The 22,469-nt window shown below is 47.1% G+C and overlaps 1 protein-coding gene and 1 long non-coding RNA gene across 4 annotated transcripts in view; both read right to left on the bottom strand.

Moving 5' to 3' along the window:
* Positions 1–991: 991 nt before the first annotated feature.
* Positions 992–16,969, bottom strand: LOC140400121 (uncharacterized). Its single transcript, XR_011938055.1, has 2 exons — positions 16,908–16,969; positions 992–1,467 (listed from the first exon to the last, which is right to left on the bottom strand). It is a non-coding gene; the product is annotated as an uncharacterized lncRNA (long non-coding RNA).
* A 4,334-nt stretch (positions 16,970–21,303) lies between these two features.
* The window catches only part of LOC140400022 (histone H2B-like), a 66,871-nt gene continuing 65,705 nt past the window's right edge, over positions 21,304–22,469 (bottom strand). For all 3 annotated transcript variants that reach the window (XM_072489512.1, XM_072489511.1, XM_072489513.1), the window contains one exon: positions 21,304–21,983. In XM_072489512.1, the coding sequence (XP_072345613.1) occupies positions 21,525–21,911 (387 nt within the window). In that variant the 5' untranslated portion in view covers positions 21,912–21,983 and the 3' untranslated portion in view covers positions 21,304–21,524. The remainder of the gene's footprint in view (positions 21,984–22,469) is intronic.

The raw sequence follows: 22,469 nt of genomic DNA, 5'->3' as shown, positions 1-22,469 counted from the left end.
GATTCCTGGCGTTTTGTGAAGAGACCAAGGTGGTGGAGCAATGTGACAATAGCAGGATACGAGTTTGGGATATTATCCAGTCTGTGCTGGGGAGCTGCGGGAAGGACGTTGTCTTGTCTGCCCACCCAAGCTGAATGTTGGGATTGAGGTGGTGATCAGATTCCGAGAGGAGGGTGTAATCCTTTCACTGAGTTTCAAGCCCACAGTGCGGTTGAGTGTCTTGAGTTACAGGAAGATACAGACGGGATGGTCAAATGGGCAGAAAAGTGGCTGATGGAATTTAACACTGAAAAATTAGATGTGATCCATTTGGTAGGGGGGTTTTCACAGTAACTTCATTGTAGTGTTAATATAAGCTTATTTGTGACAATAAAGAATATTATATTATTATTATTGGATTAATGTGAATGGCCTGACACTGGGAAGTCCTGAGGAACAAACGGACCTTGGAGTGTTTGTCCAGAGATCTCTGAAGGCAGAAGGGCAGGTTAATAGGGTGGTGGAAAAGACATTTGAGATACTTGTCTTTATCATTCGGGGCATGGATTACAAAAGCAGAGAGGTCATGGTGGAGTTGTATAGAATGTTGGGGAGGTCACAGCTGGAGTACCGTGTGCAATTCTGGTCACCACATTCTAGGAAATATGTGACTGCACTGGATGGGGTGCAGAGGTGATTCAGCAGGATGTTGTTTGGGATGGAGCATTTAGGATATGAAGAGAGGTGGATAGGCTTGTTTTCTCTCTCTCGCGGGAACAGAGATGATTGAGGGGTGATCTCATCGAGGTGTACAAGATTATGTTAGATATAGACAGGGCGGATAGGGAGCACCTGTTCCCCTCAGTCACAAGGGGACACTATTGTTCTGTGATTCTGTTACAGATCAGATCTTGGAGGTATCGCTGCTGTATTCCCAGGAGGCGGTGGTGTGATCCGGAGAGCAAAAGCTTCCATCGAGGACGGGGTTCTCAATAAGAACAAACTGGAGGCGTGGGATGTTAGAATCTGCTCAGCACTGATTCATTTTTATTCATTGTTGTGTCCTAGAATAAACACGTGGATTGTAGCTGTCCATTCAAAACAAAAATAGAATTCGGAAGTTTCTGGCCAGTAACTTCACCATGTCCACGTTACATCACTCAGCATCCTCAGCTGCATCACATCTGGTCCACGTTTCCACAGCAGAGAGCACAGTTTCACAGCAGAGAGTACATTTCCACTGGAGAGATCGCAGTTTCTCAGCAGAGCGCACAGTTCACGGCAGAGAACACAGTCCCACAGCAGAGAGCACATTTCCACAGGAGAGGTCGCCGTTCCCCAGCAGAGCACAGTTCACAGCAGAGATCATATTCCACAGCAGAGAGCAGTTACACAGTAGAGATCTCGGTTCCACAGTAGAAATCACAGTTCAGCGGGAGAGAATATACTTAAATATCGGAAAGCAGTTTAATTAACATCAGGGAAGACCTTTCAATAACAGAGTGAAGATGCAGATAACACAGTTACACAAGAGGAAAGAGGGGAGATTTTAGAACAAAGAACAAACACAAAGAAAAGTACAGCAGGGGAACAGGCCCTTCGGCCCTCCAAGCCTGTGCCGACCATGCTGTCCATCTGAGTTAAAATCTTCTAGTCTTCCTGGGTCCGTATCCCTATATTCCATTCCTATTCATGTATTTGTCAAGATGCCCTTAAATGTCACTATCGCCCCTGCTTCCACCACCTCATCTGGCAGCGAGTTCCAGGCACCCACTACCCTCTGTGTAAAAAACCTGCCTCGTACATCTCCTGTAAACCTTGCCCCTCACACCTTAAACCTATGCCCCCCAGTAATTGACCCCTCTACCCTAGGAAAAAGCCTCTGACTATCCACTCTGTCTATGCCACTCATAATTTTGTAGACCTCTTTCAGGTCACCCCTCAACCTCCGTCGTTCCAGTGAGAACAAACCAAATTTATTTAACTGCTCCTCATAGCTAATGCCCTCCATACCAGGCAACATCCTGGCAAATTTCTTCCTCTGCACCCTCTCTAAAGCCTCCGCATCCTTCTGATAGTGTGGCGACCAGAATTGAACACTATACTCCAAGTGTGGCCTAACTAAGGTCCTATACAGCTGCAGCATGACTTGCCAATTCTTATAGTCAATGCCCCGGCCAATGAAGGCAAGCATGCCGTATGCCTTCTTGACTACCTTCTCTACCTGTGTTGCCCCTTTCAATGACCTGTGGATTAAACTCCATCTGCCATCTCTCCACCCAAGTCTCAAAACGATCTAAATCCTGCTGTATCCTCTGACAGTCCTCATCGCTATCCGCAATTCCACCAACCTTTTTGTCGTCTGCAAACTTACTAATCAGACCCGTTACATTTTCCTCCAAATCATTTATATATGCGACGAACAGCAAAGGTCCCAGCACTGAACCCTGCGGAACACCACTAGTCACAGCGCTCCAATTAGAAAAGCATCCTTCCATTGCTACTCTCTGCCTTCTATGACCTAGCCAGGTCTGTATCCATCTTGCCAGCTCACCCCTGATCCCATGTGACTTCACCTTTTGTACCAGTCTGCCATGAGGGACCTTGTCAAATGCTTTACTGAAGTCCATATAGACAACATCCACTGCCCTCCCTGCATCAATCATCTTCCAAAAACTCTATCAAGTTAGTGCGACATGACCTCCCCTTCACAAAACCATGCTGCCTCTCTCTAATACGTCCATTTGCTTCCAAATGGGAGTAGATCCTGTCTCGAAGAATTCTCTCTCGTAATTTCCCTAACACTGACGTAAGGCTCACCGGCGCGTAGGTATCTGCATTATCCTTGCTCCCATTCTTAAACAAAGGAACAACATTGGCTATTCTCCAGTCCTCCGGGGCGTCACCTGAAGACAGAGAACACTGGAACTTAATGGGAACACTTTCTATATATGATCAGTCAGTCGAAGCTTGTGTGTTATCTTGTGTAAGGTGACAGTGTCCAGCTGCTGCGTGTGTGTGTGTGTTCAATTGTTGGTGAGTTACACAGTGGAATTGTGCCGCCAGGGTGCGCTGTCGAGCACAAGTGGTCCTGATGAACAACACTGCCGAAGTGAGGAATTGTGTCGCTTCAACGCAGTAATAACCATTTGAGCAGAGTGGCGCAGCGGAAGCGTGCTGGGCCCATAACCCAAAGATCGATGGATCGAAACCTTTCTCTGCTAGTTGTTTTTTAATACTTTCCGTTACAGTAAAAAGAAACATTTAGCTTCTCGCCACAAGTATATCTGACATTTCTTTCCAGGAAACGGGTTTTTACTCGGCTGGAAGGGAGTTCCAGCAAACACTTAATTTGTGCAACCAATGTCTGAAATGGCATTTACTCACACAGGGACACACGCTGTAAATGCTGCAAACACACACAGGCTTTCCATGATTGCAGAATGTTCAGCACCATTCACAACTCCTCTGTTAATGAAACAGTCCATGTCCAAAGGCAGCAATCCTGGACAATATCCAGGCTTGGGCTGAAGCGTTCCAAGCAAAGACCATCTCTAATAAGTGAGAATCTAACCATCGCCCCTTGACATTCACCGGAATTCCCATCACTGAAACCCCACTGCCAACATCTGACTGATTGTCATTGGGCAGAAACTGAACTGTTCATCTAAATACTGTGGCTAGAAGGCAAGCCAAAGACTCGGACTCCTGTGGCGAGGCACTCACTCCCTGACTCCCCAAACCCTGTCGACACAGCATAAATCAGGAATGTATTGGAATAATTTCCATTTCCTTTAATAGTTGCAATTTCAACAACACTGAATAGGTTTGACACCATCTAGGACAAGGCATCCTGCTTGATCGGCACCCCATCCATAAACACTCACTCGCTCCACCACTGATGCAGAGTGGCAGCGTGTATACCAGCTACAGGATTCACTGCAGGAAGTCACCAAGGCTCCTTTGGCAACACCTTCCAAACCCACATCCACCACCATCTAGAGTGAACAAAGAACAAAGAAATGTACAGCACAGGAACAGGCCCTTCGGCCCTCCAAGCCCGTGCCGACCATGCTGCCCGACTAAACTACAATCTTCTACACTGTCCGGATCCCTCCATTCCCATCCTATTCATGTATTTGTCAAGATGTCCTTAAATGTCACTATCATCCCTGCTTCCACCACCTCCACTGGTAGCGAGTTCCAGGCACCCACTTGCCTCGTACATCTACTCTAAACCTTGCCCCTCTCACCATAAACCTATGCTCCCTAGTAATTGACCACTCGACCCTGGGGAAAAGCCTCTGACTATCCACTCTGTCTATGCCCCTCATAATTTTGTAGACCTCTATCAGGTCTCCCCTCAACCTCCTTCGTTCCAGTGAGAACAAACCGAGTTTATTCAACCGCTCCTCATAGCTAATGCCCTCCATACCAGGCAACATTCTGGTAAATCTCTTCTGCACCCTCTCTAAAGCCTCCACATCCTTCTGGTAGTGTGGCGACCAGAATTGAACACTATACTCCAAGTGTGGCCTAACTAAGGTTCAATACAGCTGCAACATGACTTGCCAATTCTTATACTCAAAGCCCCGGCCAATGAAGGCAAACATGCCGTATGCCTTCTTGACTACCTTCTCCATCTGTGGTGGCCCTTTCAATGACCTGTGGACCTGTACTCCTAGATCTCTTTGACTTTCAATACACTTGAGTGTTCTACCATTCACTGTATATTCCCTACCTGCATTAGACCTTCCAAAATGCATTACCTCACATTTGTCCGGATTAAACTCCATCTGCCATCACTCCGCCCAAGTCTCCAAACAATCTAAACCCTGCTGTATCCTCTGACAGTCCTCATCGCTATCCGCAATTCCACCAACCTTTGTGTCGTCTGCAAACTTACTAATCAGACCAGTTACATGTTCCTCCAAATCATTTATATATACTACAAGGGCGGCCGACACATAGCGACACCGCGACCTGGAGGCTCTACTCCAGCCACTCACCATCCTGTATTGGAACTATATCTCTGTTACTTCACTGTAGCTGGATTAATTTTATTTCTCTGATGTAATGTATCTGTCTCTGTGTATATCTCTGTCTGTACATGCGTGTTTCTATATATGTGTGTGTATCTGAGAATATGTGTGAATGTTTATGTGCCTGTGTCTGTATACCTGTGTTTGCGGGTGTGTACAACTGTGTGTGAATAATGCGTGTGACTCTGTGTACTGTGTGTGTACACGTGTATATACCTGTGTGTGTATGTTTGTGTATCTGTGTGTGTGCAACTCTGTGTATAATGTGTGTGGGCCTGTACACTGTGTGTATACGTGTGATTGTGTGTCATTATTGTTTCCTCTCTGAGAGTCTTTTAACCATTTCTAAATCTCTCAGAGGTACAATTGTTGAGTCTGATTGCTTTTTGTGATTGCTATTTATGAGTGAGTACAGTGTCTTTCAGCATCTTACTCTGAACAACCGTTTGAGAATAATCCTGAATCTGTCATGCTCCAAGACTCAGTGTCATGATGGATCTTAGTCTGAACATGTGTTTGAGGATTATCCTGTACCTGTCAGGCTCTGTGACTCAGTGGGAGGATGCGGTTCAGGATGTGACCTTTCAATCTCTGGGACAGTTTTTAAGTTTGCATTCATTCCACGTAAATTTCCAGCACAGAAAGAAACCATTGCTGTGGGAGGTTTGAAGCAAACAATGTGTGATAGTTTTGGACCAGCATTTAATATCAGAACACAATTGTGAAAGATAATGTAACCTTCAACCTGATACTGGATTGCTCTGGAAGTTTAACTCAGGCTGTACACATTGATTTGATCTGTGAGACTCAGTCTGATTCTGAGTCAGAATTTTGACATGAATGTAAAATGGACCACAGTCTGGAATTGCTGCAGTATCTTCCATCCGGAACAGAGTGAGTGAGGATTTTGCAATAGTTTGCAAGTTACAGCTCAGTTCATAGTCAGAGAAATTATATTGCATCTTTTATTTTCATAAATTAGGTGAGTTTTAAACGAGAATCAGAGTTTGTATCTTTGTCACTTTCAGCATATCTCAATCTGAGAATGCACCTGATATTTGTGTTTGCAGCTAATGTATTTGTGAGGACGCACTCTGAGGATTAGTACAGCCACCCCTGATGTGAGTGGTGTGGCTGGTATTTCACTCGAATCTCAGAGTACATTATTACGGTTAATTGTGTAATTCTAAACCGGAATCCATGTGTCAGTTTTCTCTGATGTTGATTATTTCACTAAGCTGCTCCATTGATACAGTGATGATGAGAATGGGTGAGAATTTGCACTGGGATTTATGGGGCCTCCTGTCAGTGGAACTGAGTTAGGGTGACATGGACACAGCGTCTGTCTCTCCTGCTGTTTGATTGATGGGTTGAAAATGTGTCTCTGGAACTGTTTCTGCTGCCTGAGACTGTGGAGCTGATGACCTGTCTGTGTCTCTTTGCTCTGTCAGTGACAATGTACGGATTTGTGTGGGAAGGAGCTGGCGACACTCTTCCCTGTAACTTGTGTGGAGGAAACATCACATTTATTCATCTTCAGAATATTCTGGTTTTTGTCTGTGGAAACAAATTATATTTTAAAACTCAAGTACAGTCAACAATTAACCAATCACAGGCCAGGGAGAAGAATGTGGAGGTTTTGATTGGCTGACATTTTCAAATTCCAAACTCCCGCCAATTTCAGTGCAGGAAAATCCCAAATAACGGAACGGCTCAATGTTCAGGAAACTATTTGAATCTCACACTTGGTGATCTGTTTATTGATTTTTCCATCCCAGAATCCGGGCGCTATTTTCGGAACAGTTTTAATTTGTCAATCTCTTATCTGTAACCGGCGGTAATAAGACCCCGTTCAGCAATTTAAACCGGAGCAAATCTCAGCTCACTGCAAAAGCAGAAACAGAGATTACCAATCAGCTCCTTCACACAGGCTTCACAGGGACAGAGAGAAATGGCTGATTTCTGAGCCTCTCCTGAAAGCGGCCGGGAATGTTACACTGGGAAGTGTGGAGAGAATCCCCGACTCGATCCAGCCGGTGGAACAGGCAGCTTTGTGTCCGGAGAATAGGGAGGGCCGGGGAGAGGCAGATCTTAAAGCGCTACATTGGACTCAGGTCCTGTGTGTGCTCAAATCTCGCTGATTCCGGCCCCTGGGAAAACTGCGGAATAAACAGATCAGCGCGAAAATAACCTCTTCATTCCCGCCTTTACTGTGTCCCGAGAGCGGGAAACACATCACCCGAGAGAAAAAATAATAATTTCCTATGAGTTTAACTCACCAGTTGTTAAACTCTGAATATAGTTATCATTAAATTGAAATAATTCCCTCCTGAAATTGTGTTTCTCCTCATTGTCCGTCACAAATACCAGACTGTGTTTAAAATCCGCTCTCAATTCAGTTTGATTCTCTTCTGTGTGAAACTGTCTGTGACGGGCGGGTATGAAGCCACATTCACAACATTCTGGAACGGGACAAATCTCGATCCTCCACAAAGAGATTTCTCATCAAGTCAATGCGGGAAAAGAGGGTGCAGCTTTTTCACAGAGATTGTGGGTGGCTCTTAAAAGAGCCGTTGTGTTTGGAGTGGTTTTCAGTCCATTGTGGAGTTTTACTTGGAGCTGGTGTACTTGGTCACCGCCTTTGTCCCTTCCGACACGGCGTGCTTGGCCAGTTCCCCGGGCAGCAGCAGGCGCACGGCGGTCTGGATCTCCCGGGAGCTGATGGTGCTGCGCTTGTTGTAATGGGCCAGGCGGGAAGCCTCACCCGCGATGCGCTCGAAAATATCGTTGACGAACGAATTCATGATGCTCATGGCCTTGGAGGAGATGCCGGTGTCAGGGTGAACCTGCTTCATCACTTTGTAGATGTAGATGGAGTAACTCTCCTTCCTCGACCTTCGCCGCTTCTTGCCGGCTTTTACTTCCGGTTTCTTAATGACTTTCTTGGCTCCCTTCTTGGAAGCTGGTTTCGATGTTGGTTTCTTCTCGTCTGCCATCGTCAATTTCACCCAGAAATAAAGCAAACCCCTTCCGAGCGCTGATTAAATAGACAGAGCCTCACATCTATGCTAATGAGGAATGGGGAAAGGAATGATTGTGATTGGACATTGTGAGAATGAGGACAGCCAGTTATTTCTGTTCATTTGATTGGATATAACAACAGTCCAATCGGATTGAGGATTTTCCACCAATCAGAAACCAGCTTACTACAAACAGGAAAGACATTTCAGAAAGAATGTCTCCATTCCCAGTTTGTCAGTGTGTAAAGATCCACCGGGAAAAGTGACCTGGCTGTCGGTGAGAGGGACCCTTCACCACAGAGGGTCTTACAACACCAGGTTAAAGTCCAACAGGTTTGTTTCGATGTCACTAGCTTTCGGAGCGCTGCACCTTCCTCAGGTGAATGTAGAGGTATGTTCCAGAAACATATATATAGACAAATTCAAAGATGCCAGACAATGCTTGGAATGTGAGCATTAGCAGATGATCCCGTACCAGCCTCCCCGAACAGGCGCCGGAATGTGGCGACTAGGGGTTTTTCACAATAACTTCATTAAAGCCTACTTGCGACAATAAGCGATTTTCATTTCATTTTTTTCATTTCATTAAATCTTTACAGATCGAGAGATGGGGTAACCCCAGGTTAAAGAGGTGTGAATTGTGTCAAGTGAATTGTGACACAATTCAAACCCCTTTAACCTGGGCTTACCCCATCTCTGGATCTGTAAAGATTGTCTGGCATCTTTGAATCTGTCTGTATATATGTTTCTGGAACATACCTGATTATGTATGTAATATTATTCATGTACATGGGGGGGGGGGGGAGGGGGATATGGAGGGTTGTTTTTCTGGACTGTGTTTTGTACTTAACCCTGGTGGGTTTCTTTTTCATTTTGTTATTGATATTTTATGAAAACCTTAAATAAAAATGTTTTAAAATAAAATAAAATAATTGTGGGAGGGTTCAAGATGATGTGATTAGGCAAGAATTAGGAAGCATAAGATGGGAACAGAAACTGTCAGGGAAAAGCACAAATGAAAAGTGGAGCTTGGTCAAGGAAAAAATACTGCGTGTCCTTGATAGGTATGTCCCTGTCTGGCAGGGAGCAAATGGCCGTGTGAGGGGACCATGGTTCACAAAAGAGGTTGAATGTCTTGTCAAGAGGAAAAAGGAAGCGTATGTAAGGATGAGAAAACAAGGGTCGCTTGAGGGTTAGAAGGTAGCAAGGAATGAGCTTAAAAAAGAGCATAGGAGAGCTAGGAGGGGGCATGAGAAGTCCTTGGTGGGTCGGATCAAGGAAAATCCCAAGGCTTTTTACTCTTATGTGAGAAATAAAAGAATGACCAGGGTGAGGTTAGGGCCGGTCAAGGACAGTAGTGGAAATTTCTGTGTGGCACCAGGATAGGAGAGGCGTTGAATGAATACTTTTCTTCAGTATTCACCGAAGAGAGGGGCTATGCTATTTGTGATTTTAATAAATGACTTGGAGGAGGGGGCTGAAGGGTGGGTCAGTAAATTTGCTGATGACACCAAGATTGGTGGAGTAGTGGATGAGGTGGTGGGCTGTTGTAGGCTGCAAAGAGACATTGATATGATGCAGAGCTGGGCCGAAAAATGGCAGATGGAGTTTAACCCCTGCTAAGTGCGAGGTGATTCATTTTGGTCGGACAAATTTGAATGCGGATTACAGGGTCAACGGCAGGGTTCTGAGGAATGTGAAGGAACAGAGAGGTCTTGGGGTTCATGTCCACAGATCTCTGAAGGTTGCCACTCAAGTGGACAGAGCCGTGAAGAAGACCTATAGTGTGTTAGTTTTTATTCACAGGGGGCTTGAGTTTAAGAGCTGTTGGGTTATGCTGCAACTGTACAGGACCCTGATGAGACCACATTTAGAGTATTGTGTGCAGTTCTGGTCACCTCATTATAGGAAGGATGGGGAAGCATTGGAAAGGGTGCAGAGGAGGTTTACCAGGATACTGCCTGGATTGGAGGGTAGGTTTATGAGGAAAGGTTGATGGATCTAGAGCTTTTCTCATAGGAGCGAAGGAGGATGAGAGGCGACTTAATCGAGGTTGAAAGATGATGAGGGGGATAGATAGAGCGGACGTTCAGAGACTATTTCCTCGGTTGAATGTAGCTGTTACAAGGGGGCATAACTATAAGGTTTGGGGTGGGAGATATAGGAGGGATGTCCGAGGTAGTTTTTTTACTCAGAGAGTGGTTAGAGTGTGGAATGGACTGCGTGCTGTGATAGTGGAGTCGGACATTTGGGAACTTTCAAGCGGTTATTGGATAGGCACATGGAGCACACCAGAATGACAGGCAGTGGGATAGCTTGATCTTGGTTTCGGGCAAAGCCTGGCACAACATCGAGGGCCGAAGGGCCTGTTCTGTGCTGTGCTGTTCTATGTTCTAACAACACCAGGTTCAAGTCCCACAGGTGGTGCTTCGAAACAAACCTTTTGGACTTTAACCTGGTGTTGTAAGACTTCTTACTGTGCTCACCCTAGTCCAACGGTGGCATCTCCACATCATCTCTGTGATATATAACACATTTTACTGCTCAGTAACAGGTGTTGGAGAGTGTGCGAGTGTGTGTTTTATCCTCACTGTCTGTCTATCATATATGTTGTATATACAACATACTTTGCTGCTCACTGATCAGTTGCTGGAGTGTGTGAGTATGTGAGAGTGGCGAGAGTGTGTTTTACCCTCACTGTCCCCCTGAGACATACAATGCATATTTAACTGCTTACTGCTCAGTGACTGGTGTGTGTGAGAGATAGTTTCTGTATGAGAGTGTGAAGTTGTGATTTGCCCTCATTGTTTCTCCGTGATATATGATACTTACTGGTGTGTGTGAGAGTGTGTGTGAGTGAGAGAGTGTGTGAGATCTCTCAGTGATGTCTAACACATTGTAATATTCTGTTGCCGGTGTGTGTGTGAGCGAGAGAGTGTGAGCAGAAGTGTGTGTGTGGGTATCAGTTTTCTCCTCACTGTTTCTGTGATATATAATGCATATATTAGTGTCTGCTGCTCAGTCACTGATATGTTTCAGACTGGGTGTGCATGAGAGAGAGCGGGTGTGCATGAGAGAGAGAGCGGGTGTGCATGAGGAGAGCGGGTGTGCGTGAGAGAGAGCGGGTGTGTGTGAGAGAGAGCGGGTGTGCGTGAGAGAGAGCGGGTGTGCGTGAGAGAGAGCGGGTGTGCGTGAGAGAGAGCGGGTGTGCGTGAGAGAGAGCGGGTGTGCGTGAGAGAGAGCGGGTGTGCGTGAGAGAGAGCGGGTGTGCGAGAGAGAGCGGGTGTGTGAGAGAGAGAGCGGGTGTGAGAGAGAGAGAGCGGGTGTGCGTGAGAGAGAGCGGGTGTGCGTGAGAGAGAGCGGGTGTGTGAGAGAGAGAGCGGGTGTATGAGAGAGAGAGCGGGTGTGCGTGAGAGAGAGAGCGGGTGTGCGTGAGAGAGAGAGCGGGTGTGCGTGAGAGAGAGAGCGGGTGTGCATGAGAGAGAGAGCGGGTGTGCGTGAGAGAGAGCGGGTGTGCGTGAGAGAGAGCGGGTGTGCGTGAGAGAGAGCGGGTGTGCATGAGAGAGAGCGGGTGTGCGTGAGAGAGAGCGGGTGTGCGTGAGAGAAAGCGGGTGTGCGTGAGAGAGAGCGGGTGTGCGTGAGAGAGAGAGGGTGTGCGTGAGAGAGAGAGGGTGTGCGTGAGAGAGAGCGGGTGTGCGTGAGAGAGAGCGGGTGAGCGAGCGAGTGAGCCTATGTGTATTTAACCCTCATTGTCTCTCTTTGGTATATAACACATATTTTGCTGTTGCTGCTCAGTTACTGGGGCGTGTGGTGAGAATGTGTTTGACCATCACTGTCTCTGTGATATATGATGCATATTTTACTGCTCACTGCTCAGTTACTGTTGTGAGAGTGTGTGAATATGAGAGTGTGTGAGTATGAGAGTATGTGAATATGAGAGTGTGTGTGAGAGAATGTGTCACTGTGTGTTTGGGAGTGTCTGAGTGGGAGAAATAGTCTGTGTGAGTGTGTGTGTGTTTTACCTTCATTGTCTCGGTGATAAAAAACACATATTTTACTGCTCAGTTACTGATGTGCGAATGTGTGTTTTACCCCCACTGACCCTCTGCGATATAAAACGCATATTTAACTGCTTACTGCTCAGTGACTGGTGTTTATGTGTGTGTGTGAGAGAGAGTCTGCGAAAGAAGCAGCAAGAGTTAGAGAGAGAGAGCGTGAGTGTGTGGGAGAGTTAGTGTTTGCAAGAGAAATAGAGTGAGAGTGTGTTTTACCGGCACTGTCTCTCCGCGATAGATAATGCATATTTTTCCGCTCAGTTACTGGTGTGAGTGTGTGAATGAGATAGAGTATGAGTGTGTGAGAGACAGAATGTGTGTGAGAGAAGTAAATATGAGTTATATAGCATAAAGAGTCAGTGAGGGTAAAGACACACTCTCACTCTCAACACTCACTATCTCTCACACACACAGACCTGTAACTGAGCAGGAAGCACAAGACTATTCATTATATATCACAGAGAGACAGTGAGGTTACTACACACACTCATGGATAGATAGTCCCAAAAGACGTGCTGTTAGGTAATTTGGACATTCTGAATTCTCCCTCCGTGTACCCAAACAGGTGCCAGAATGTGGCGACTAGGGGATTTTCACAGGAACTTCATTGCCGTGTTAATGGAAGCCTACTTGTGACAATAAAGATTATTAGAAGATAGAGTCATATTAACCTCAATGTCTCTCTGCAATATATAATGAATATTTTACTGCTTACTGTTCAGTTACTGGTGTGTGGGTGTGTGAGCGAGAGTGTGTGAGTATATTAGTGACTGTGTGTGTGTTTATTCTTACTGTTCAGTTGCTGGCGTGTGAGAGAGAGTGTGTGCGAGTTTTATCCTTAATGTCTCTCGATGATATATATATCACATATTTTAATACTTACTGCTCAGTTACTGGTGTGTGAGAGTGAATGGGTGTGTGTGAAAGAGAGTGAGAGAGAGAGGAGAGAGAGACAGAGTTGATATTTAATGATTATTGTACCACTGTTGCTGGTGAGTGAGAGTGTGTGAGTGAAAGTGTGAGTTTTATGCTCAGTGTTTCTATGAAATAAAACATATCTTACTGCTCAGTTATTGTTGTGTTAATGTGTTAGACATATTTAACTGCTTACCACTGGTATGTGTGTGAGTGAGAGTGACTGAGTGTGTGTGAAAGAGAGTCTGTGCGTGTGTATGAGAGAGGGAGCATCTGTGTGTGAGAGCTAGCGTGTGTGTGACAGTGTGCGAGTGTGTGTTTTTCTGTGATTATAAAACAAATATTTTACAGCTTACTGCTCAATTAATGTGTGTGTGTGTGGGAGAGCATGAGTGCGATAGTGTGTGTGAGATGGAGGGAGTGTGGGTGAGATTTTTATCCTCACTGTCTCTCTATGATATAGACACATATTTTACAGCGTACTGCTCAGTTAATGGTGTGTGTGAGTGCCAGTGTGTGTGTGAGAGAGATTGAGTGTAAGTTTTATCCTCACCGTCTCTGTGATGTATTACACATATTTTACTGCTTATGGCTCAATTCCTGGTGTGTGAGAGTGTGTGTGAGAGGGTGAGTCTGTGAGTGTGTGAGGGATGGTGAATGTGTGTGAGAGCAACAGGGTGAAAAGTGGATGTGCTGCTGATGGGCAGCAGGGTGGCACAGTGGTTAGCACTGCTGCCTCACAGCACCAGAGGCTGGGTTTGATTCTGACCTCAGGCGCCTGTCTGTGCGGAGTTTGGGTTTCCTCCGGGTGCTCCAGTTTCCTCCCACAGTCCAAAGATGTGCAGGTTAGGTTGGTTCAATAGGCTAAACTGTCCCTCGGTAGGGTTACAAGGAATATCGTGGGAGATTGGTCTTGGGGTAGCCTGCTCATTCAAAAGGTCAATGCAGACTCGATGGGTTGAATGGCCTCCTTCTGCACTGTAGGGTTTCTATGAGAGAGAGTGTTTTACCCCCTCCCCCCCCCATCTCCTTTGATATACTTCATTCTGAGTGCTAAATCTATCTGTTTCTTAAAAAGGGCAGCACGGTAGCATTGTGGATACAAACAAAGAACTAAGAACAAAGAAATGTACAGCACAGGAACAGGCCCTTCGGCCCTCCAAGCCCGTGCCGACCATACTGCCCGACTAAACTACAATCTTCTACACTTCCTGGGTCCGTATCCTTCTATTCCCATCCTATTCATATATTTGTCAAGATGCCCCTTAAATGTCCCTATCGTCCCTGCCTCCACTACCTCCTCCGGTAGTGAGTTCCAGGCACCCACTACCCTCTGCGTAAAAAACTTGCCTCGTACATCTACTCTAAACTTTGCCCCTCTCACCTTAAACCTATGCCCCCTAGTAATTGACCCCTCTACCCTGGGGAAAAGCCTCTGACTATCCACTCTGTCTATGCCCCTCATAATTTTGTATACCTCTATCAGGTCGCCCCTCAACCTCCTTCGTTCCAGTGAGAACAAACCGAGTTTATTCAATCGCTCCTCATAGCTTATGCCCTCCATACCAGGCAACATTCTGGTAAATCTCTTCTGCACCCTCTCTAAAGCCTCCACATCCTTCTGGTAGTGTGGCGACCAGAATTGAACACTATACTCCAAGTGTGGCCTAACTAAGGTTCTATACAGCTGCAACATGACTTGCCAATTCATGAAGCACAATTGCTTCACAGCTCCAGGGTCCCAGGTTCGATTCCGGCTTGGGTCACTGTCTGTGCGGAGTCTGCACATCCTCCCCGTATGTGCATGGGTTTTCTCCGGGTGCTCCGGTTTCCTCCCAAAATCCAAAGATGTGCAGGTTAGGTGGATTGGCCATGATAAATTGCACTTAGTGTCCAAAATTTCCCTTAGTGTTGGGTGGGGTTACTGGGTTATGGGGATAGGGTGGAGGTGTGGGATTAAGTAGGATGCTCTTTCCAAGAGCCGGTACAGACTCGATGGGCTGAATGGCCTCCTTCTGCACTGTAAATTCAATGATTAAAAAAAAAAGACCCTCACTGATTCTCTCTGATTTATAACAAATATTTTACTGCTTACAGCACACACACACTCTCTCCCTCTCACACACACACACACTCCAGTCACTGAGCAGTAATCAATTAAATATGCAATATATACCACAGAGATACAGCGAGGGTAAAACATGCACTCACTCTCTCACTCACACTCACTCAGTCACACAGCAATAACTGAGCAGTAAGCTGTAAAATGTGTTATACATCATAGAGAGACAGTGAGGGTAAAGCACACACACTCACATATTTTACAGCTTACTGCAAAGTTACTGCTGTGTGACTGAGAGTATGAGTGAGAGAGTGAGTGCATGTTTTACCCTCACTGTATCTCTGTGGTATATATTGCATATTTAATTGATTACTGCTCAGTGACTGGTGTGTGTGTGTGAGAGAGGGAGAATGTGTGTGTGAAAGAGAGAGTGTGAGTGAGTGTGTATTAACCTCACAGTCTCTGTGATATACAATTAATATATTCTTGATTACTGCTCAGTTATTGATTTGTGAGTGTGTGGGAGAGACAGTGCATGGATGTGTGTGAGTGTATGAGAGACAGAGTGTGAGTGAGTGTGTATAAACCTCTCTGTTTCTGTGTGCGATATATGACATATTTTACTGCTTAATGCTCAGTTATTGGTGTGTGTGTGTTTCACCCTCAGACTCCCTGTGATATTCACTGCATATATAGTGCTTCCTGCTGAGTTACTTGTGAGTGAGCATGTGCATGAGAAAACGCGAGTGTGTGTTTTACCCTCACTGTCTATTTATGATATATGGCATATTTTACTACTTCTTGCTCAGTTGTTGGTGTCTGAATGTGTGAGTGTGTATTCCACGGTAGCTGTCTGTCTTTGTTATAGGTCAAGTGTTAGGGGAAAACTTAATTTGACTCACTAACACTCTGTCTCTGTGCTTGCATTTGTAGCTGTCTGTCTCTGTTATGGGATTCTGGGTTTAATCTCTATCTGTAATATTATTTACAGATACACGAGAGGACACGTAATCTCAGTCTGTCCACCTCTCTGATGTGCAAGATTTTACTGTGTTTTCTTTACTTGTCAATATCTGTTTTGTGAGTTAAGGGTGAACATTCTGTTCAGTATTCATCCTCCATTATTACTTTTAGTGATAACATTGATATGTTAAATGATCTATTTCCATGTCTGTTTCATGAGAATGACACTGTACCATTATATCTGAGATTGTGTGAGATATTTGGATGGGAATTTTATATTTTGTTTTGGGAGGTATCTCGGTAGAAGTTTATGATTATTTCTGCACTTTTCAATAAGCTGTACTATCCGACCTTTTACTTGTACCAAAGGTTCACAACTTGTGAGATGAAAGGATGGCCTGACAATTTGATAAGTGTCCCTTTGGAGAACAATGTAAATGCATCATTTTTCTGTTAATGCCTTATTCAAGTGCTTTGCTTCTGATATATTTTAAACGAAGAAAGTTTTTTTAAAAAGTGCCAATGGATACTTGCACATTGATTGCTGAATCTATAGCCTAATTAATACTATACTGATTACTTTACAGATGAAACGCTGTTGTCAAAAGTTGATCCAACATTCCATGAGAGAGTAGGGGTGAATTGTGGAAAATTATCCCACCTGCCCTCTCGTGTATCTGTAAATAATATTTACATTTTCTCCAGAAGTCCAGATTTACTTGCATTTCTTAAATTGGATAATGAGGACTGTTGGATTGGACATGTTCATCTGGGACTTGAGGTCTCTGCGAATCTGACTGCTTCTGCACTGTGACGGTGGAGCTGATGTTGCGTGTGTGTCTCTGCAATGTTGGATTAATATTGTACTTACAGTCAGTTAGAAGGAGACGGCTGCACATTTATGTTGCTGAGGAATCATCATCATCATCTTGGAACTCATCTTTTCATCTGTTGAACGAGGAAGAAGAAAACACATTTCTTTTAAGTTAGGGTCAGATGAGGCCAATGATAGATCAATCTATTCTTTCAACTGATAATCAGTAAAATAAAGAAAATACTCTCCAAATCCTAACCCAGAATCAGACAAATAAGCCAGGCCCAGAAAAAGCTCTCCCTCACCGCCCCCCCCGCCCCCCCCCGCCCGCCGCCCCCCCCCCCCCCGCCCGCCGCCCCCCCCCCCCCCGCCCGCCGCCCCCCCCCCCCCGCCCGCCGCCCCCCCCCCCGCCCGCCCGCCCCCCCCCCCGCCCGCCCCCCCCCCCCCCGCCCGCCCGCCCGCCCCCCCCCCGCCCGCCCGCCCGCCCCCCCCCCGCCCGCCCGCCCGCCCGCCCCCCCCCGCCCGCCCGCCCCCCGCCCGCCCCCCCGCCCAGAAAAAGCTCTCCCTCACCGCCCCCCCCGCCCGCCCGCCCCCGCCCCCGCCCAGAAAAAGCTCTCCCTCACCGCCCCCCCCGCCCCCCCCCCCGCCCGCCGCCCCCCCCGCCCGCCCGCCCGCCCGCCCCCCCCCCCCGCCCGCCCCCCCCCCCCGCCCGCCCGCCCGCCCCCCCCCCCGCCCGCCCGCCCGCCCGCCCCCCCCCCGCCGCCCCGCCCCCCCCCCGCCGCCCCGCGGTCCATGCTCTCCCCACTGTCTGTGTAAAAAAACCTGCCTCGCACATCCTCTGTAAACTTCACCCCGTGCACCTTAAATCCTTTCCGTTGCCGCCTTCAAAGATCTGTGAACCTGCGTGCCCAGATCTCTCCGACTTTCTGTATTCCTAAGAATTTTGCCATTTACGGTATATTTCCCCTCTATGTTAAACCTACCAAAATGCATTACCTCCCGTTTGTCCAGATTAAACTCCATTTGCCATTTCTCTGCCCAAGTCTCCATCCTATGTATGTCCTGCTGTATCCTCTGACAATCCTCAACACTCTCTGCCACTCCCACCAACCTTGGTATCATCCATGAACTTTCACTCTCCAGACCTTATTTGGAAAGGCACATTCCACATGGAGGCGAGTGACCGTTTCGCGCCCCCCCTCCCCCAGCCACTTTGAGGGCAGCGTGTGATGGCGTTGAGACTTCGGGAGTGCAGGAAGGATCTGCCGGGAGAGTCCTGCTCACCACCAGCCAAGCTGGGGCTTGGTGCTTGTTTGAAAGTTTTGGTGATGAGATGATCTGCCAGATGCCTCTGAGAGTCCGCTCAGGGGAACCATCTGACATGATCCACCGTCTCTTTTTCCATAAGGGAGACGAGGACATTACGTGCAGACCACTGCTTGACCGCCTTGTGGTCAAAGGTGTTTTCCTGAACAAATGTCTCCATGAGGGACAGGTGTTACGACATGGTCCAACTACCAGAGCATCCTGCGGCAATGAGGCCAGACACATCGTTCGTAACACCGGGGACAGGTAGAACCTCAGTACGTAGTGACACTTGGTGTTTGTGTACTGGGGGTACACGCACAGCTTGATGTAGTCACACACAAAGGTGAACATCGGGGTGGCCGGCCTTGTGTATGTTTCTCCCTCCATTATCCAGAGATTTGTACATGCTGTCCCTTCTGTTTGTATATGGGTCCCTGTGATCTCCAGATGAACCTGATGATGACTCGGGTGACTGCTGCGCGCAGGTCTGGGGAATGGGCCAGACCTGCGCCACGTCCAGCAACACCGAGATCCTTCCCATATAATTACTACAGTGCAGGAGGCCATTCAGTCCATCGAGTCCACAGCGACTCTCTGAAAGAGCAAACCTACCCAGGCCCACTCCCTCGCAACTCCACCTAACACACACCCCGAGACACAAAGGGTTAATTTAGCATGGCCAATCCACCGAATCTGCGTATCTTTGTGGGAGGAAACCCACACAGACACAGAATGTCAGGGTCAGAGTGAACCAGGGTCCCTGGCGCTGTGAGGCAGCAGTGCTGACCACTGTGCAGCCCATCATGTTGCAGTTTGTACGTGTTGTTCAGCGCGCTCTTTTCACTTCTGTTTGGAATATAAAATGTGGGTTGGAGCAGGCAGGAGGAGGAGCTGGATGATCAAAGACATTTCACTGCTCTGTCTGTCACTCAGTCTGCTCCCCGCCTCTCTCAGTCAGGTCGGGGCGGGCTGTATAAAAATGGAAAGTGCAGCAGCTCGTCTCTCATTCAGCAGCGATTTGACTGAACAAGCATCATGTCTGGCAGAGGGAAAGGAGGCAAAGGACTGGGTAAAGGCGGAGCAAAGCGGCACCGCAAAGTGCTTCGTGATAACATCCAGGGCATCACCAAACCAGCAATCCGCCGCCTGGCTCGCCGTGGCGGCGTCAAGCGCATCTCGGGTTTGATCTATGAGGAGACTCGCGGGGTGCTGAAGGTTTTCCTGGAGAATGTGATCAGGGACGCCGTCACCTACACTGAACACGCCAAGCGCAAGACCGTCACCGCCATGGATGTGGTTTACGCTCTCAAACGCCAGGGCCGCACTCTCTATGGATTCGGCGGCTGAGGAGATCCATTTGACAATTTAACAAAACACAAAGGCTCTTTTAAGAGCCGCCCAAATCCTCACATTGAGAGCACTGACCTGAGAATGGCAGCAGCATAATGTACCGAGCTGGTTTACGAGTAAGGAGGCAGTGTAGCGTTAAAATAGACCAATATTTCTCATCATTGATCTCTCTTTTCACATTCCAAGGCGACATGAACCTGCTGTAAAGTCTGAATCACAAAAGCTTTCTCCCAAGTCAGACCTGAACCGCACATAGTGAACATTGTAATGAGAGCGGGAATGAAATCTGAAACCCCGCTCACCCATTGCACATAAATGGTCAGTTTAGGAAAGCCTGCCGGCTAAAACTGCCGTCCCCCGGTAAATACCAACAATACAGGGGAAGCTCATTCCAGCCGGAAGCCTCTGGGAAATTCTCACAAACACGGCACTAAGCGGATCGAGAACAGGTCACCCTTTTTCCGATAAAGTGAGTGGCTCTGAAAAGAGCCTTTGGGTTATTAGAATAAAGAATGGTCGCTTCACTTCTTGCCGGCGCCAGCGCTGCTTTTCTTGGGCAGCAGCACGGCCTGGATATTAGGCAGCACCCCGCCCTGAGCGATGGTCACCCCTCCCAGCAGCTTGTTGAGCTCCTCGTCGTTGCGGACGGCCAGCTGCAGGTGCCTGGGGATGATGCGGGTCTTCTTGTTGTCCCGGGCCGCGTTGCCGGCCAGCTCGAGGATTTCAGCGGTCAGATACTCGAGCACAGCAGCCAGATAGACCGGGGCTCCGGCCCCCACACGCTGGGCATAGTTGCCCTTTCTCAGGTGCCTGTGAACACGGCCCACCGGGAACTGCAGTCCAGCCCGGGAGGAGCGAGACTTGGCCTTGGCCCGAGCTTTACCGCCGGTCTTTCCTCTTCCAGACATTGTCACAATCTCACAAACACTTTCACACAGAATGAGGAAACCTGCCCACATTCACTTCTCTTATAGCTTCAGGAGGAGTGGCGGTGCACACATTGCTGATTGGTTATCTGAACAACATTGTGGAGCCTGGCACAAACTGACCAATCAGATGTCTGTTTGAAGCACCAATCAGGAGACTCCACGGTGCTGAGGGCGGAAGGTTTGGGCGCCAAATGTTCAGATTCCAACCGAATATTTATTTTAAAGCTTAAAAGAGCGCGAAAAGATAAGAGATAAAATTAAACAGGGACCGTAAAACATGTGAATAAATCATTTGAGTTTTGAGTATAAGATTGTTGGATTTTCTCTCTTTCCCGAGTCCAGTTTCCCTTTATCTGTCAGTTTCTGATTTCAGGTTTTCTTTCGAACAGAACAAACCCAAAATAAATTAAAGCAAAATAATGCGGATGCTGCAAATGTGAATTAATGAGAAAATGCTGGAAAAACTCAGCATATCTGGGAGAATCTGTGGAGAGAAACGTTTAAGATCTGTAGAAGGGACATTTAGATCCGAAACGTTAACTGACTCCACAGGTTTAATCCGGCTGCTGTTTAAAACGCTCTCAGCCGTCGGCAGTGTCTAATTTAGAGCCATCTGCAAACTATAACATTTGTTCCCATTGTAGACTGCTCCCGCTTCCTTAGTGTTAAAAGTGGAGTGAGCAGTTTGGAGCTAGTGTCAGTATTGAAATGGAGTTTTCCCACCACCGGGGTGCTCCAAATAAACTGATCGATTATTGAGAGTAAACCCGAACATAAATGCAAAAGGAGGTTTTGGATTTCTATTCTCTCCAAATCCAGCTGCAGCGCCGAGTATGAACGAGTCAGAGGCCAAAGAGTCACCGAGCAGTAACTAAATGATGGGACTTTATAGACAAGACACAAAGATCGACAGGACGATAACTCGGCATTACACAGGATGTTGTTCTAGTGAAACGCTATTAAAACAGGTCTGGCTATTCATAATAGAAATAAACCAGTAATTAAAAAAATTATGGTTTGGCTGCTTTCCAGAAGTTGTGAGTGGCTCTTAAAAGAGCCGTTGGGTTTGATGAGTTTGAGAACAGTTTTACTTGGAGCTGGTGTACTTGGTCACCGCCTTTGTCCCTTCCGACACGGCGTGCTTGGCCAGTTCCCCGGGCAGCAGCAGGCGCACGGCGGTCTGGATCTCCCGGGAGCTGATGGTGTGGCGCTTGTTGTAATGGGCCAGGCGGGAAGCCTCACCCGCGATGCGCTCGAAAATATCGCTGACGAACGAGTTCATGATGCTCATGGCCTTGGAGGAGATGCCGGTGTCGGGGTGAACCTGCTTCATCACTTTGTAGATGTAGATGGAGTAACTCTCCTTCCTCGACCTTCGCCGCTTCTTGCCGCCCTTTACTGCCGGTTTCTTAATGACTTTCTTGGCTCCCTTCTTGGAAGCTGGTTTCGATGTTGGTTTCTTCTCGTCAGCCATCGTCAATATCACCCAGAAATAAAGCAAACCCCTTCCGAGCGCTGATTAAATAGACAGAGCCTCACATCTATGCTAATGAAGAATGGGGAAAGGAATGATTGTGATTGGACATTGTGAGAATGAGGACAACCAGTTATGTTCCGTTTATTTGACTGGATATAAAAACAGACGAATCAGAATTAGGATTTTGCACCAATCATAAACCTCAGATTACAATCATATTACAGTACGAAGTCTTACAACACCAGGTTAAAGTCCATCAGGTTTGTTTTGATGACACTAGCTTTCGGAGCGCTGCTCCTTCCTCAGGTGTACTCACTCTCTGATACAGTGTGTGTGTGGAATACACTTATGCTCTGATACAGTCTGTGAGGATTTAGTCACCTGAGGAAGGAGCAGCGCTCCGAAAGCTAGTGACATCGAAACAAACCTGTTGGACTTTAACCTGGTGTTGTAAGACTTCGTACTGTGCTCACCCCAGTCCAACGCCGGCATCTCCACATCATGGCAATCATATTACAAACAAGGAATACATTTCAGAAAGAATGGCTCCAGTCC

The sequence above is a fragment of the Scyliorhinus torazame genome, chromosome 24 (genome assembly GCF_047496885.1).
Source record: "Scyliorhinus torazame isolate Kashiwa2021f chromosome 24, sScyTor2.1, whole genome shotgun sequence".
Lineage (NCBI taxonomy): Eukaryota > Metazoa > Chordata > Chondrichthyes > Carcharhiniformes > Scyliorhinidae > Scyliorhinus > Scyliorhinus torazame.
Note: the sequence above shows the minus strand (reverse complement) of the source record. Positions and strands in the feature narration are given on the sequence as shown.